The sequence below is a fragment of the Eptatretus burgeri genome, chromosome 4 (assembly GCF_056783735.1).
Source record: "Eptatretus burgeri isolate ZD-2024b chromosome 4, Ebu_testis_v1, whole genome shotgun sequence".
Classification (NCBI taxonomy): Eukaryota; Metazoa; Chordata; class Myxini; order Myxiniformes; family Myxinidae; genus Eptatretus; species Eptatretus burgeri.
Window position 1 is genome coordinate 98,442,172 of NC_140964.1, and position 14,086 is coordinate 98,456,257.

The 14,086-nt window shown below is 43.3% G+C and overlaps 1 protein-coding gene across 4 annotated transcripts in view; it reads left to right on the plus strand.

Moving 5' to 3' along the window:
- The window catches only part of LOC147028733 (receptor tyrosine-protein kinase erbB-4-like), a 787,552-nt gene that overhangs the window by 560,268 nt on the left and 213,198 nt on the right, over window positions 1-14,086 (plus strand). For all 4 annotated transcript variants that reach the window (XM_085879397.1, XM_085879399.1, XM_085879401.1 and 1 more), the window contains one exon: window positions 2,535-2,667. In XM_085879397.1, coding sequence (XP_085735523.1) covers window positions 2,535-2,667 — 133 coding nt within the window. The remainder of the gene's footprint in view (window positions 1-2,534; window positions 2,668-14,086) is intronic.

Sequence of the window (14,086 nt, forward strand, 5' to 3'; positions counted from 1 at the left end):
GCTAAGCTGCCATACGACCACCACCACCCATCTTGAAGGACAACTTAATTTCCACAGAATTAGGAACAGTTTAATTCCCCCAGAAGTGGCAAATTTAGTATGACTTGTAATACCCACTCCCTCCCAGAGAGATGCAAAGGAATAAATATTTACATGGTGAGAATTTTGGTCCTCCACCCACCCTTAACCCCTGGGGCTATAAATTTATTTTACCACATCAAACCTTCCTGTGTACACCCTAAGTACAATCACCAATTTTCAATTCATTCCATACAGTGGTTCAAGAGTGCATATAAGACAAACAAACAGACAAACAAAAAAAAAAATGAGCGTTTTGACAGCCATTTTTCCCTGCTGTGCAGGGGTTAGGCTTTTTCTTGAGGCAATGTTTTATGGCCGGATGCCCTTCCTGACGCCAACCCTGGTCGCCTCATACTGCACACAGGGATATGGTACACCTATTCTAACCGTGGTATACACCGGGCCCAGTACACTGGTACTCACTTGGCCAGCCTTGGAAGGATGACAGGCTGAGTCAACCCCCTGGTGTTAATTCAGCAGCCAACGGGGCTTGAACTAAGGACCCTTGGATCCCAAGCCACCACCCTAACCACTAAGCCAACACCAGGCTTACAAACAAACAGACAAACAAACGTCTCAAATTGTATCGTATAATTCAGCTGCAATGGTGGCACCTGAAAGGTTAAAATGATTGGCTTAGGATCTTCAGGTCCAGAGTGCAAGCCCTAGCCATGCCAAAATAACCCCAGGTGGGTTGACTCAGCCGATCATGCTTCTGAGGTCGGCAAAATGAGTACCAACTTTCTGGTAGTGAGCCAGTCGAGTGTCCTGGGTTTGAATGGTGACCCATCTACGATTGTGCCCCATGGCAAATTAAACTATATTAACAGCTTTATGTGCCCGATCGTGTAAGGAGGATCATCCATCCATATTATAATATGCTGTATTATGTTTTGTCAACTGACAATGCTATACTGATCTGCACTGCCCTGGTCTGACCTGTCAATCTAGTATAATATGTGCTGCAATACTCTTATGTGCTGTAATCTGTTAATATAATGGTCCTCTATAAGTCGATACTCTCTTACACACTTTCATCCACCAATATGTATGTGTCTTCTCACACTCGCACACACATTCGAGCACACCCTCATATCAAATATCAATTTTATTTCGAATATAAATGCAAAACTTGAGAGTTCATAGAACACCTTACTCCACACAGTCTGAAGAAAAAGGGACATAGGGGAGGGCCTGCAAGTGGCAAATTTGATTGGTTGAGATGATGCAAAATGCTGTAATATTTTGTCGAAGTACTGATAACAGAAAGGGTTTTGAAAGTGCAAAGAAGGTGATTTGTGTTCGACAGCTAGTATTCAAGTATATAATTCAATTGAAGAAAAATAAATATTTTAAAGGTTGTGGCTTGAGCAGTCGAGCCTATTTGCCTGACCTCAATTGAGTTTGGCAGAAAACTGCAATATTGTTAAAGTGCTTGAGAGAGTGGAGGTGATCCAGCTAATCAATAGCCCAGAGAGGCCAAGGCACAGACTGTGTGTGAGGTCTTCCCATCTACCATAAGTGCCAAATCACAGACTGTGCGGTCCCTGGTGGTCATCATTTTGACATGAACAAGGATTTGCTTTTATCTCTTTTATTCTTGCCCTGAAAATTTGAGTTGGTCCTTTATCCTATACAGCTGATATTCCTGACCAACCCCTTTCTTGTAGATAATCTGACAATGGCTGTGGTAGTTATTTATTAATCCTATAAGTGCGTGTTTTGTTTGATGCTGTTGGGGCTTCCAATAAGTTATTTGGACTAGTGGATATAATCCTGTCACATTCCCCCTGTCTCAAAGGAATGGAGTGCAAAAGGTTAAACCCCCGATAGGGTCGCTGCGCCCCTTAACTGGACATCCACATTGTTATTATTATTATCATTATTATTATTTATCATAGTCAGAGTAGTATTATATAATCCCTTATCGGGTGGCTTGCCAGCTCAACTAACGAGAAATGTCTACTCCATGCTGATGGTGGCCAGTGAACCAGAAAGTCATCCATGGATTGATTCCTTTCTCAAGGAATGGGCTGTCATTGCCAAAAAATGGCTTCTAATACCTATGTAGGCTGACTGATAATGCATATTAGCTGACTGATACTGTGGTCATCAGACTGCAACTGAGCCAGAAGTTCCATTTTAACTTTAATGTAATTATAGAACAAACACACACACACACACACACACACACACACACACACACACACACACACACACACACACACACACACACACACACACACCAGAGTTGCTTTTGAGTGTATGGTAATGATTAATGGAGCATGAAAAGGAGAATTAATGGAAGGTCAAGGTTAAGGAGTGAGTTTAAAAAAAAAGTTTTTCACTGACTGTGTTTGTAAACACATTTCACATAAGCAAAGTCACTTAACAGAAAATTAAATTTCTACTAATTTCATTTTTCTCACTTTTCTTCCTGATTTTGGACCCAGCTGCTGAAGGCCTATACTGTCATCCACTCTGTTCAGACGACGGCTGCTGGGGTCCAGGACCAAGCCAGTGTGTTGCTTGTCGTTACTTTCGGCGAGGCCGGACATGTGTCAACTCCTGCTATATCACCGATGGGTATGCCTCAGTCTTTAACGGCTTCCTTAAAATGAGGGAGGGGGGGGGGACTATGTATTGGAGTACGCCATCTTTTATAATAGGTAAGTAAGCCAAATGTCTTGTCTTGATGTGGGTTGTGGAGGTTCATTATCTCATGGTATTTCTCGAAAAGAGTAGGCCATCGTGTGCCATTCATTACCATGACAGATGTTAAAGGATTTTCCGAAAGCAGTTGATAAATTGAATTAAGTTTATTACAAGAAAGAGATTGGTTCTTATCATTTAAATGATATATTAAGTTAATGGAGTGTGTATATGGTACAAACAAGCCGGGGCAAATGGCCTCATCTTGTATCGTTGCTTCCTTGTATAAACTCAAACAGAGATCCAGAAGTCAATAACTTGAACTTGAACATGCATTTATCCCAAAGAATTAAGTAATTTTATGTTCTTGTTGAAGTTTGAAAATTCTTGCAAATCAGGGCAAATCGCTTTTTTTTTTTCGTGGGCAAACCACTTTTCAAAGTTGGCCTCCAAAGCAATTTGCCGAATTGTCATCCTCTCTCATACAGAATAATTCCTTAGCACACCTGAACTCCAATCCACCTACAAGGCCTTCATCTGCAGTTTGGTGGAGCACTACTCTCCCCTGTGGGCTGGCTCCCCTGCCTCACACTTTGCTCAGATTAACTCTGTGGAAACCAATACCTTTAAGATTATTGGAATCTCCCGTGATGAAGCTGAGTCGATAGGCCTATCACTCCCATTACAGACAGGTCGATGGTCTCTGTCTTCTACCACCTCCTTTCTGGTCTTGCACCCTCTACGCTTTCCATACTTTGTCCCGCTCCCTCCCCTCAGGTTCCTGCAAGGTACTCAGTCCACCATCAACCCCCTTCTGGTGAAACTACATAAATCCAAGGTCACTGGTGACCTCCAATAATAATTCATTTCTGACCGATGACCAATCAAGGTATTTAATGTCATTCACCAAAATCACAAATCACTGCTCACCTTCCCTCTTTCATTCATCTTTTTTCTGCCTGTGGAACCAACTTCCACATTTTCTTGTCCCATTCTTTACTCCAGGTCTTCAAGACAACTGTTCACCACCATCTCAGATAATCTCCAATCAAAAACCATGATCTTTTCGACTCTCGTTAACTCCCACTCCCCTACATCCAACCCCAAAACCTCCTCCTTCCAGGTTTCCAGCTTTCCCTTCTGGGAATTTCCTTCAGTTTCCATCTTGTACACCCAATGCATCATTTCTAACTCCCCATTCCTCCACACACCCATTGTTTGACCAAGTCTCGACTTGGTGTGCCCCCCCCCACCCCCACATATGCCTGGTGTTGGCTTAATGGTTAGGGTGGTGGGCTTTTGATCCAAGGGTCCTGAGTTCAAATCCCACTCAGCTGTTGAATTAATACCAGGTGGGGTTAACTCGGCCTGTCATCCTTCAGAGATCGGCAAAATGAGTGCCAGCATGCTGGTATACTGTCAGAGTGGTGACCTGTGCAGGATTGTGCCCAATAGCCAAGGAGACTGCTTAAGCAGCACCAACGCTCTACACAGAGTATGGTCCCAATCTCCTCCTCCTCCCCCCACCCCCCATCTACTGTTCCTTTTGTCCTGTTACATCCTGATCCGTTCATTGTACTAGTCTTTCCGCGAGCCTTGTTTCTATACAAAAATAACAATCAGATTGCAGACCCTCGCCAGGACTTTTTTGTGTGGTGTTTGTGTATTTTTTTTGTTTTGTGGTGCATTGTGTGTGGCGTTTGTGCACTGGTGTGTGACGTAATTAATTGAGACATAATTAGAACTGCTACTTTATAACTGCTGGCATTGATGATCGGGTACCAAGATGTCCTGCTTTGGTGCAACCCCGCTTTGATTGGACACCTGACCCTGACCTATGATATTTTTTTGATTATTATTCAATTGAATTTAGAATGGGATTAAATTATATTAAATTACAATCAAATGAAAGACCATGTTGGTACAGTCCTGCATTGGAGTAATCAAAAGGAACCCAAACAAGCAAAAAGCAAAGATTAAGTCATCAGGAGGAACCTGGATAGGATTCACATTTCAGCTGCTGCTCCTCCACCCTCAAACCCATCCAGGCACAGCCAAGTTTGCCTTATTTAAAAAAGAAAAGAAAAAAAGAATCCAGATAAAAAAAATATATAATTCTGGCTGCCAGACCATGCATCTTATTAAGTTGAAATTTAAAACATGCATTCCGCATCACTACTACATCATAATTGTGACGTTTCATGTCAATTGATCAAGCGGTTCCACATTACTTACTATTTTTCTTCAATCCAATATGGCTGCCAAACCATGTGACCTATCAATTATTCATTAACAAACTTGTACACCCAAGGCTTGGGGAATATTTGTGTGAAGTTCCCCTCAATTCTATCCAGTTGTTCTGGAGGGTTTTTTTTGTAAAGGTTTTTGGGTAAATCCAATATGGTTGCCAAACTGTGTGACCTATGACAAATGTGTGAACTTTTTGTTCCTCATGGATAGGTAGTCATACATGTAAAGTATCGCCTTGATCTGTTCAGCTATTTCAGAGAAGAAGATTTTTGAAGGTTTTTAAAAATAAACAAACAATATAGCTGCCGAAGCACGTGACCGATTTCGTCATCAAATGTTTTTTCTGTGGACCATTTTATCCCAAGATGACCCTCAAAAATTTCATACTGATCAGATGTAGCGTTCTACATATGCAATTATGACATCATGATGAAAGCACCTATGTTGTCATAAAAAAATCACACATTCTCCATGAGGAGTAGTTGCCATGTGCCAAGTTTCAATTTATTCCTTTGTGCAGTTTCAGAGATACAAATGTCCGTTTTTCCTTTTTTCCAACATGGCAACCACACCACATGGCTGTGACGTCATAAAAAACGTTTCACATGAGTAGTCACTCCTATGGTAAAAATTTTGTCTCGATATGACAAGTGGTTGTAGAGGAAAACACGAAAGTAAAGTCTGTGCGGACAAAGAAACAAACAAACAAACAAACAAACAAACAAATGAAAAATCACTCATTGAGTGACACTTGACAAAACAGAACAAAGTAGAATGGCAAATGGGCAGAGTGCATACTTCTGCCAGGTTGAAAAGTTCACGTTTTGTATCACACTGATGGGCTGGAACTGAACCAAAATCTCATCTGTTCTTGTCACCCTAACCAACTCATCCACCTAGTTTTGTATAGTTTTTGGCCCGAGCTATCAATTTTCGAAATTCGGCCTGTGTTGACCTTTTGACCTTCAAAATAACTGGTTGAATTCATTGACCTGATATGGAAATCTTGTTGAAATTTCAAGTTATTGGATGAAAATTGAGGATTTTAGAAAGGGCTCCTAAGCTGTTGACCTTTGACCGATGCTGACCTCAAAAATAATTTGTGGTTGTATGTATTCAGTGAGCTGATCTTAAAATCCTGTTCAAATTAAAATTTAAAGTCAATTGGATGAAAATTGAGGATTTTAGAAATTCGGCTCATGTTGACCTCAAAAATAATATGTGGTTGAATTCAGCAGCATGATATCCAAATGCTCTTCAAATTTCAAGTCAATCGGATGAAAATTGAGAATTTTAGAAAATTTGGACTTTTGGCCTATTTTGACCTTTATGGTTATATTCATCTCAAAATTAATAGGTGATTGAATTCAACGACCTGATATGCAAATGCTCTTCAAATTTTAAGTCAATCGGATGAAAATTGAGAATTTTAGAAAATTTGGACTTTTGGCCTATTTTGACCTTCTGGCCGATGTTTACCTCAAAATTAATATGTGGTTGAATTCAGTGATGAGATAATGCAAAAGGTCTTCAAATTTCAAGTCAATCGGATGAAAATTGAGGCTTTTAGAAAATTTGGGCCAAATTGGCCTTTTGGCCTATTTTGTCCTTTTGGTCTATGTTCACCTCAAAATTAATAGGTGGTTGAATTCATTGACCTGAAATGCAAATGTTCTTCAAATGTCATGTTAATTGGATTAAAATTGAGGATTTTAGGCATTTTGCCTATGTTGTCCTTTTGGTCAATGTTTACCTCAAAAATAATAGGTGGTTCAATTCAGTGACCTGACATGTAAATCCCTTTGAATTTTCAAGTCAATCGAATGAAAATTGAGGATTTTAGAAAATTTGGCCCAAATTGGCGTCTTGGCCTATTTTGACCTTTTGGGCTATGTTTACCTCAAATATTCATATAGGTGGTTGAATTCAGTGACCTGATATATAAATCCTTTTCAAACTCCTCGCCAATCGAATGAAAATTGAAGATTTTAGAAATTTGGCCCAATTTGGCCCGAATAGGCCTTTTGGCCGATGATCTCAATAATAACAGGTGTTTGAATTCAGCGATCTGATCTGCAAATGGTCTTCAAATGCCAAGTCAATCGGATGAAAATTGATAATTTTAGAAACAATTTAACGATTTGGCCTATGTTGGGTTGACCTTATGGCCTATGTTGACCTTTTCACCTGTGTTAACCTCAAAAGTAATAGGTTGTTGAATTGATTGACCTGACATGCAAATCCTGTTCAAATTTCAAGCCAATCGGACGAAATTTGAGGATTTTAGAAAATTTGGCCCAAATTGGCCTTCGACCTTTTGTAGACCTTTAAGGTCGACCGAGTTTTACAAAACATCAACGCGGGACCGTCACAGTGTCGGTTGCATTAATCTCCGAAAATTTCAGAATAGTCGGTTGAGCGGTTTGGGCTGGATTCGTGCGGACAGACAAACAAAAACGGACATTATCAACATACTTGTCAAATATACATATATTTTTCTTTTTTGCTATGTAACAAACAAGCAGTCATAGACTGGTACTTAAGAAATCGTCAACTTGACCTCTGACCTTGTCTCATAAAAGCTGTCTCCAGAGAAGGTAGTGACGCAAACCAGAAGTTTCTACGATGATTCTGTACCAAACCATCAAAAATCGAATGTTTGACCTCACTGTGACCTTGACCTTTGACCGATTTTGACCAAAATCTAATCAGCGCTGGCGGCCACCCTAATCCTTGAGAATGGTACCATCCCAGCCTAGGCTGGATGTTGGCAAGCTCAGGGATGAGAGAGTAGCTGAGGAGTTTGTGAACAGGCTGAGTGGACACTTGGGGGTCTGGGTGCTTTGGGGGGTCCTGAAGAGTTGTGGAGTGCCTTCAAGACCACCGTCCTTGATGTTGCCGGTGGATGTCTTGGAACTCACCGCAGGGCAAAAAAGAATTTTGTCTCTCAAGGGACACTGGACACCATTGACCAGAGTTGCAGGGCCAGGCTGAATGGCAGAGCTGAGCTGTTCAGGGAGCTGAGGCGTAAAACTGTACGTGCACTGAGGGTGGACAAGGAGGCCTATGTGCGAGGAATCTGTGAGGGGGTAGAGCATCACCTGTTGACAGGTGATTCTCGTCCCGCTTACAGGGGAATTCGCGCATTGCGTTCACCCAAGCCCATCCCTCGGAGCACTGCAGTTAGAGCAGAGAGTGGTAGGCACTTGACAGACGAGTCTGAAGTGAAGGCCCGCTGGGCCGGTTACTTTGAGCGGTTGTACCAGGCTGATCCCCCAGCTGTCGAGTTGGACATCAAGGGTGTTACAATCCCTGTTGCTGACCCTCGAATCAACTGTGGTCCACCTTCGCTTGTGGAAACACGGGCTGCGGTGAACCAGTTGAAACGGGGAAAAGCTCCAGGGATCTGTGGCATCCACGCTGAACTTCTCAAGGCTGGTGGAAATGCTGCACTCGTGTCGTTGCATGCAGTTTTGTGCTCTGCCTGGAACACAGGCATCATCCCAACTGATTGGAAGAGTTGCCTTGTTGTCCCTCTCTGGAAAGGGAAGGGTGATCGCCAAGACTGCAACAACTAGAGGGGTGATGCTGCTCTCAGTGCCGGGCAAGGTCTTTGCTCGGATAATTCTTCATAGGGTTCGCCACCATCTGCTTGAGCAACAGCGTCCAGAGCAGTCAGGCTTTACACCAAAGAGGTCAACGATTGACCGTATCCTTGCTCTACGTGCCCTCACCGAGCGCAGACGAGAGTTTCGGCAGGGGCTGCTTGCAGCCTATGTTGATCTCTGTAAAGTGTTCGATTCAGTGAATCAGGATGCCCTCTGGAGGATTCTTCGTCTTCGTGGGGTGTCACCAAAACTGATCGATCTGATGTTTGAACTCTACTCTGGTACTGAGAGTGCTGTGAAGTGTGGTGGTACCATCTCTGACTTATTTCCAGTTGTTACTGGAGTTCGTCAGGGGCGTGTACTGGCCCCCACACTTTTCAGCACTTGTATGGACTGGATTTTAAGGAGGATGTCAGAGAGATCAAGCTGCGGTGCATCGTTTGAGAATGTCAAGATCTCGGACCTTGATTTTGCAGATGATGCAGTCATGTTTGCGGAGACTTTAGATATCCTTTTGGGGGCCCTCGAGGTGCTGAATGAGGAGTCGGAGCCGCTGGGATTACGGGTTTCTTGGGTCAAAACTAAGATCCAGGCTTTCGGTGACATCTTGGATGCTGCTGTCCTGTCTGTGTCTGTTTGTGGTGAGGATGTTGAGGTCGTGGAGAGATTCACTTTCCTTGGCAGTGATATTCATGTCTCTGCTGGGTGTGAGTCAGAGGTCAATAGACATCTGGGTCGGGCTTGGGGAGTCATGGATTCACTGGATCATGGGGTGTGGCGCTGCCGGTACCTGTGCGGGAGGACGAAAGTCCGACTCTTCAGGTCCTTGGTACTTCCAGTCTTGCTCTATGGATGCGAGACTTGGACTCTGACCAAGGATCTGAGACGGAGACTTAATTCCTTTGGTTCCAGGTCTCTTCGGAGAATCCTTGGCTATCGCTGGTTGGATTTTGTGTCCAACGAGCGGTTGCTGAGAGAGACTCGGATGAGATTTGTTACCTGCATAGTCCGTGAGTGTCAGTTGCGGCTGTATGGACATGTGGCTCGTTTTCCTGACGCTGATCCTGCTCACCAGATTCTCTCAGCGGGGGAGTCTCGTGAGTGGAGGAGGCCAGTGGGCCGACCACGTGCCTCGTGGTTGCAGCAGGTTGACCATCATCTCAAGGAGATGGGGATGGGCCTGGCAACTTCCTGGGGGATGGCCAGACGGAGGTCCCTGGAGTACCGGCAGAAAGTGGACGCAGCAACGCGCTGTTCTGGCACATGCTCCCATACCTGACCCCCTGATCTGCTAGCCATCACCCTCCTGAATCATGTGGTGTAATTTGACATTGGTAGCTTCTTCCGTTCTCGAGTTATTGTGCCTACACACAAACACACAAACACACAAACCACACACACAAACAAACATACAAACACACAAACAAATGACGGAAGTCATCAATATACTTACGAAATCTTTAGATTTCGTAAGAATCAAACAAAGGCGATCAATATACTTGTCCAACCTTTTTTCTTTGTTTTTTGCCAAGTAAGAACCTGACCCAAATGCAATACCCTCTCCTTCGACGAGGGTAAAAATCGAGGTCACAGTAGTTATTTTAGCACTGATGTTGTCATCTTAATTTTGAGATGAAAGCTGTATTCTTATTCTTATTCTTATTCCTTCTCTTCCTTTCATAATGGGTGATGTCCAACTGGACCAAGCTTCTGCCCTGCCTTGTCCAATAATTTCCTTCACACCCACTGTCCTCAGCCAACTCTTTCCTCTCTCAAACCACGTCTACCTTATTGATATCCCTGCTTCCACAATATTCCCATCTCAACCACAGTCCACCTCTTTTCCTCCTACCTTGCTCCCTCAACCTATCCACTCTCTTTGCCATTCTCTTTTCTTCCATCTGCACCAAGTGTCCAGCCCACTTTAGCTGGATTGTTATCATCTTCCCATCAAGGTCATCTGCACACCAATCTCCTCTCTCAGTTCAAACATCCTCCTTTTATCCATCCTCCTTTCATCCACCCTCTTAAGCCTGGCTTAGGATCTCAGGGTCCTGAGTTTGAGCCCTGTTGGCTGCTGAATTAACACCAGTGGAAGTTGACTCAGCCTGTCATCCTTCCGAGTGCAGCGAAATGGTCCCAGTGTACTGGTGGAGGGGCACAGCTGTGCTTCCAAGAAATGATAGCTACCTGGCAGCCAAGCTGCCATATGCAAGAACAGAACAGATCCACCCTCTTTACTCCCACAATCCTCCTGACTCAGTTGTTATCCAAGACCTAAACCTCTGTTGTTGTCTCAGTCAGTGTCACCGTTTTGAGACCATAAAGGTAGGCCAGTATCACACAAGACACCAAAACATTCTCTTTCAATTTCCTTGATATTTTTCTGTCTGCCATTACTCTCTCCACCCTCATCCATGCATTCTCACTCACCTTGATCCACACCTCCACCTCTGACTTCCCATCACCAGTCACTGTTCCTCCCAGGTACTCAAAACTATTTCACGATCTGAACTCCTTCCCTTCCAACCAATATTCATTTAATTTTCTCTGCTGCCTGACCCACATCACTTCAGTCTTCTCTGTATTAATCTTCAGTTCATTCTTCCAGAATGCCTCCTTCCACTCTCCGTATTTCCTGCATTTCACACTTACTGTCTGCCACAACAGCCAAATTCACCGCAAACAACATCCTCCCCAGAATACATTTCATGTTTACCTTCCTGCTTACCAACTCCATCACCATGATAAACATGAGTGGGCTGAGAAAGCTTCCTTGTCTCAAACCGATGTCCACGCTGAACTTCCCCGACATCCCAAGACCCACCAAAACTGTTCCCTTTGTTTCCTTGTACATCCCTTCCACCAACCTAACTTCTGCTTCTGGCATTCCCATCCAGTGTCACCATCACCGTCTCAAGACAGTGTTGTCAGCCTTATACAGGTCCACAAATTCTAATATACCAATACCATTTCACCATGCACCTCCAACCTCTTCTCCATCAGCTGTCTCAGTGTGAGCATCCTCTTTGTCATCACCCTCCCCTTTCTAAACAACTGTTGTTCTTCACATATCTTAATCTCCACACTCCTCCTTATCCTCCCATCTAGAATCCTATCCAGTACCTTCATTACATGACTTCGGAGTGTAATGTCCCTGTACTTCCCCCGATCTTGAACATTGCCCTTCCTCTTCCATATCGACACAATCAGCGCTGTTCTCCAATCCTCCAGAATCTAACCCTCTCTCATACATGCATTCAATTTCCTCTTCATCCAACTAACTCTGACTTCTCCTGTTTTTCGTGCATATAACAAACACAAAAGGCTTGTGCTGGGTGATGACATGCTCTCCTGCCACTGCCTTACAGTCCTGAACCCTCCACAATGGTTGCTTACTCACTGCCAACAAATCCAGTTTTGTTCGATTAATACTTGTCACTCATATAAGTAATTTTGTGACTGTCCTGCTTCTGAAAGGAATGAACCAGCTATGGCCATCCCATTCCTTGCCTCTAGCTACACCAGCTCTTGACCCTCTCCCTTCCTCATTCCCCAACCAAATTTACCAACGCAGTCCTCTTCACCCGGTTTCACTACTCCCACATGCACGTCATCATCTCCAGCAAAACCATTCCCATCATCAAGCATTCCCATGAGTAGATGGTAGAAAAAATACCAGAATAAGAGAGAAGGGAGAGAAGGGAATAGGAAAGTGAAGGGTAAATGTTGATGAATAGAACAGAGCAAAGGATGAGTATCCAAATGTGATCGTAAGAAAACTAACAAGGAAATTAGCAATGCAATATAATTAAATGCAATGAAGAATGAAGTACAGTATTAGTGTTTCCCATGAAGGCGAGTGTCACGTTGCATCTCCAGACATGTAGGGCAATGGATGAAGAATGCTTGGTTTCAAAACCTGAACTATTATTGACAGAACGTTGATCGAAGTATGCTAACCGCCGTGTGAAGCAAAGAAAAGCTGAAGTTTTGGACAAAAGCCATTGACCATTACTCTTTTGATCTGACAGAGACAACACCTAAAACGGTAGTTAGCTTCCTACAGTGGTTATCACACCTGGATCAACATTCTCTTAATTTTATCCAAAAATAAATGTGTCTGCTTGTGAAACAACAAGCCTTTTTAGCTTGGAATGTGTAGGTGTCTGTTAGGGCAATTACAAACTCTAATGGTAGGCACTAACAGCTGTCTTTCAATGATAATAACTCAGCTTGCTATCGGGAGTGCAGACGGATCATGGTCCAAGAAGAGCGAATAACCTGTAAGTGTTAAATTTCAATTTCGTTATGCTCGCTGAAAGGAAAGTTTGAACATCCCTGGAAAAAGAAAACAATGTAAGGCAGACCATTTAATCCAGAATATATATTTACATCACCTTCTCAGAAATGGCATGAAATATTCCTTGGTCCATTGAGAATGGTGACATTAAAGGGAAAGTATAAACAAACATGGCAGCCTTTCTTTGTTTTATTGGACTATATGAAGGACAAAAGCAACTAGATGCAAAGCATAGGCATTCATGCCAGGACTCATTATGCCCAGACAAGAAGCTATGCATCTCTCTCTCTCTCTCTCTCTCTCTCTCTCTCTCTCTCTCTCTCTCTCTCTCTCTCTCTCTCTCTCTCTCTCTCTCTCTCTCCCTCCCTCCCTCTCTCTCTCTCTCTCTCTCTCTTTCCCTGTCTCTCTCTCTCTCTCTCTCTGTCTCTGTCTCTGTCTCTGTCTCTGTCTCTGTCTCTGTCTCTGTCTCTGTCTCTGTCTCTGTCTCTGTCTCTCTCTGTCTCTGTCTCTGTCTCTGTCTCTGTCTCTCCCCGCCCCTCCCCCAAAGAGATTCTGGAAATATTGCTTCTGGTTCCATCTTCCTGCAATAAATGTGTTCCTGACTGCAAAATGTCTTGCTGGCATAGTGTTAAGAGCATTTCTTGTATACCAGCAAGGGATTTATCCAAAGACAGGAGATTAACTTTACCTTTGCATACAAAACTGTCCATTTAGTCACATCCAATATAAGTATATGGTCCTGAGATGGCAATGCACAACTCTAGTCCCATATCCACATGCAGGCTGAATCATGTATATTGTCATTTCCAGGGGGTTTGTCCCTACCTGGATGGACGGCCAAACAATTCTCCCTTGGAGGCTTACAGCCAAGATTCTTGGAGATTATGGCGTGCGTGGGAAAGAAATAACTCGGTGCTTCACCAGGATGGTAGCACAGCACAGGGCTTTTACTCTCGAACCCACAACAGATAAACGAACACCAGCAACTTAAATAAATAATGATTTAATAAACAGAAAAATCAACAACTATAATGAAAATGAAGCAAGACGTGAGGTAACCTAAATCTAATTTTGAGGCGCCTCCACACAGACTTATATACAGACAAGGGGACATAAAATAACGAAAAATCCCTCCTTTATTTCAGAACTTAGCTTCGGGTCCAAGAGATGGTCTCAGTCGCTTGAAGGTCAC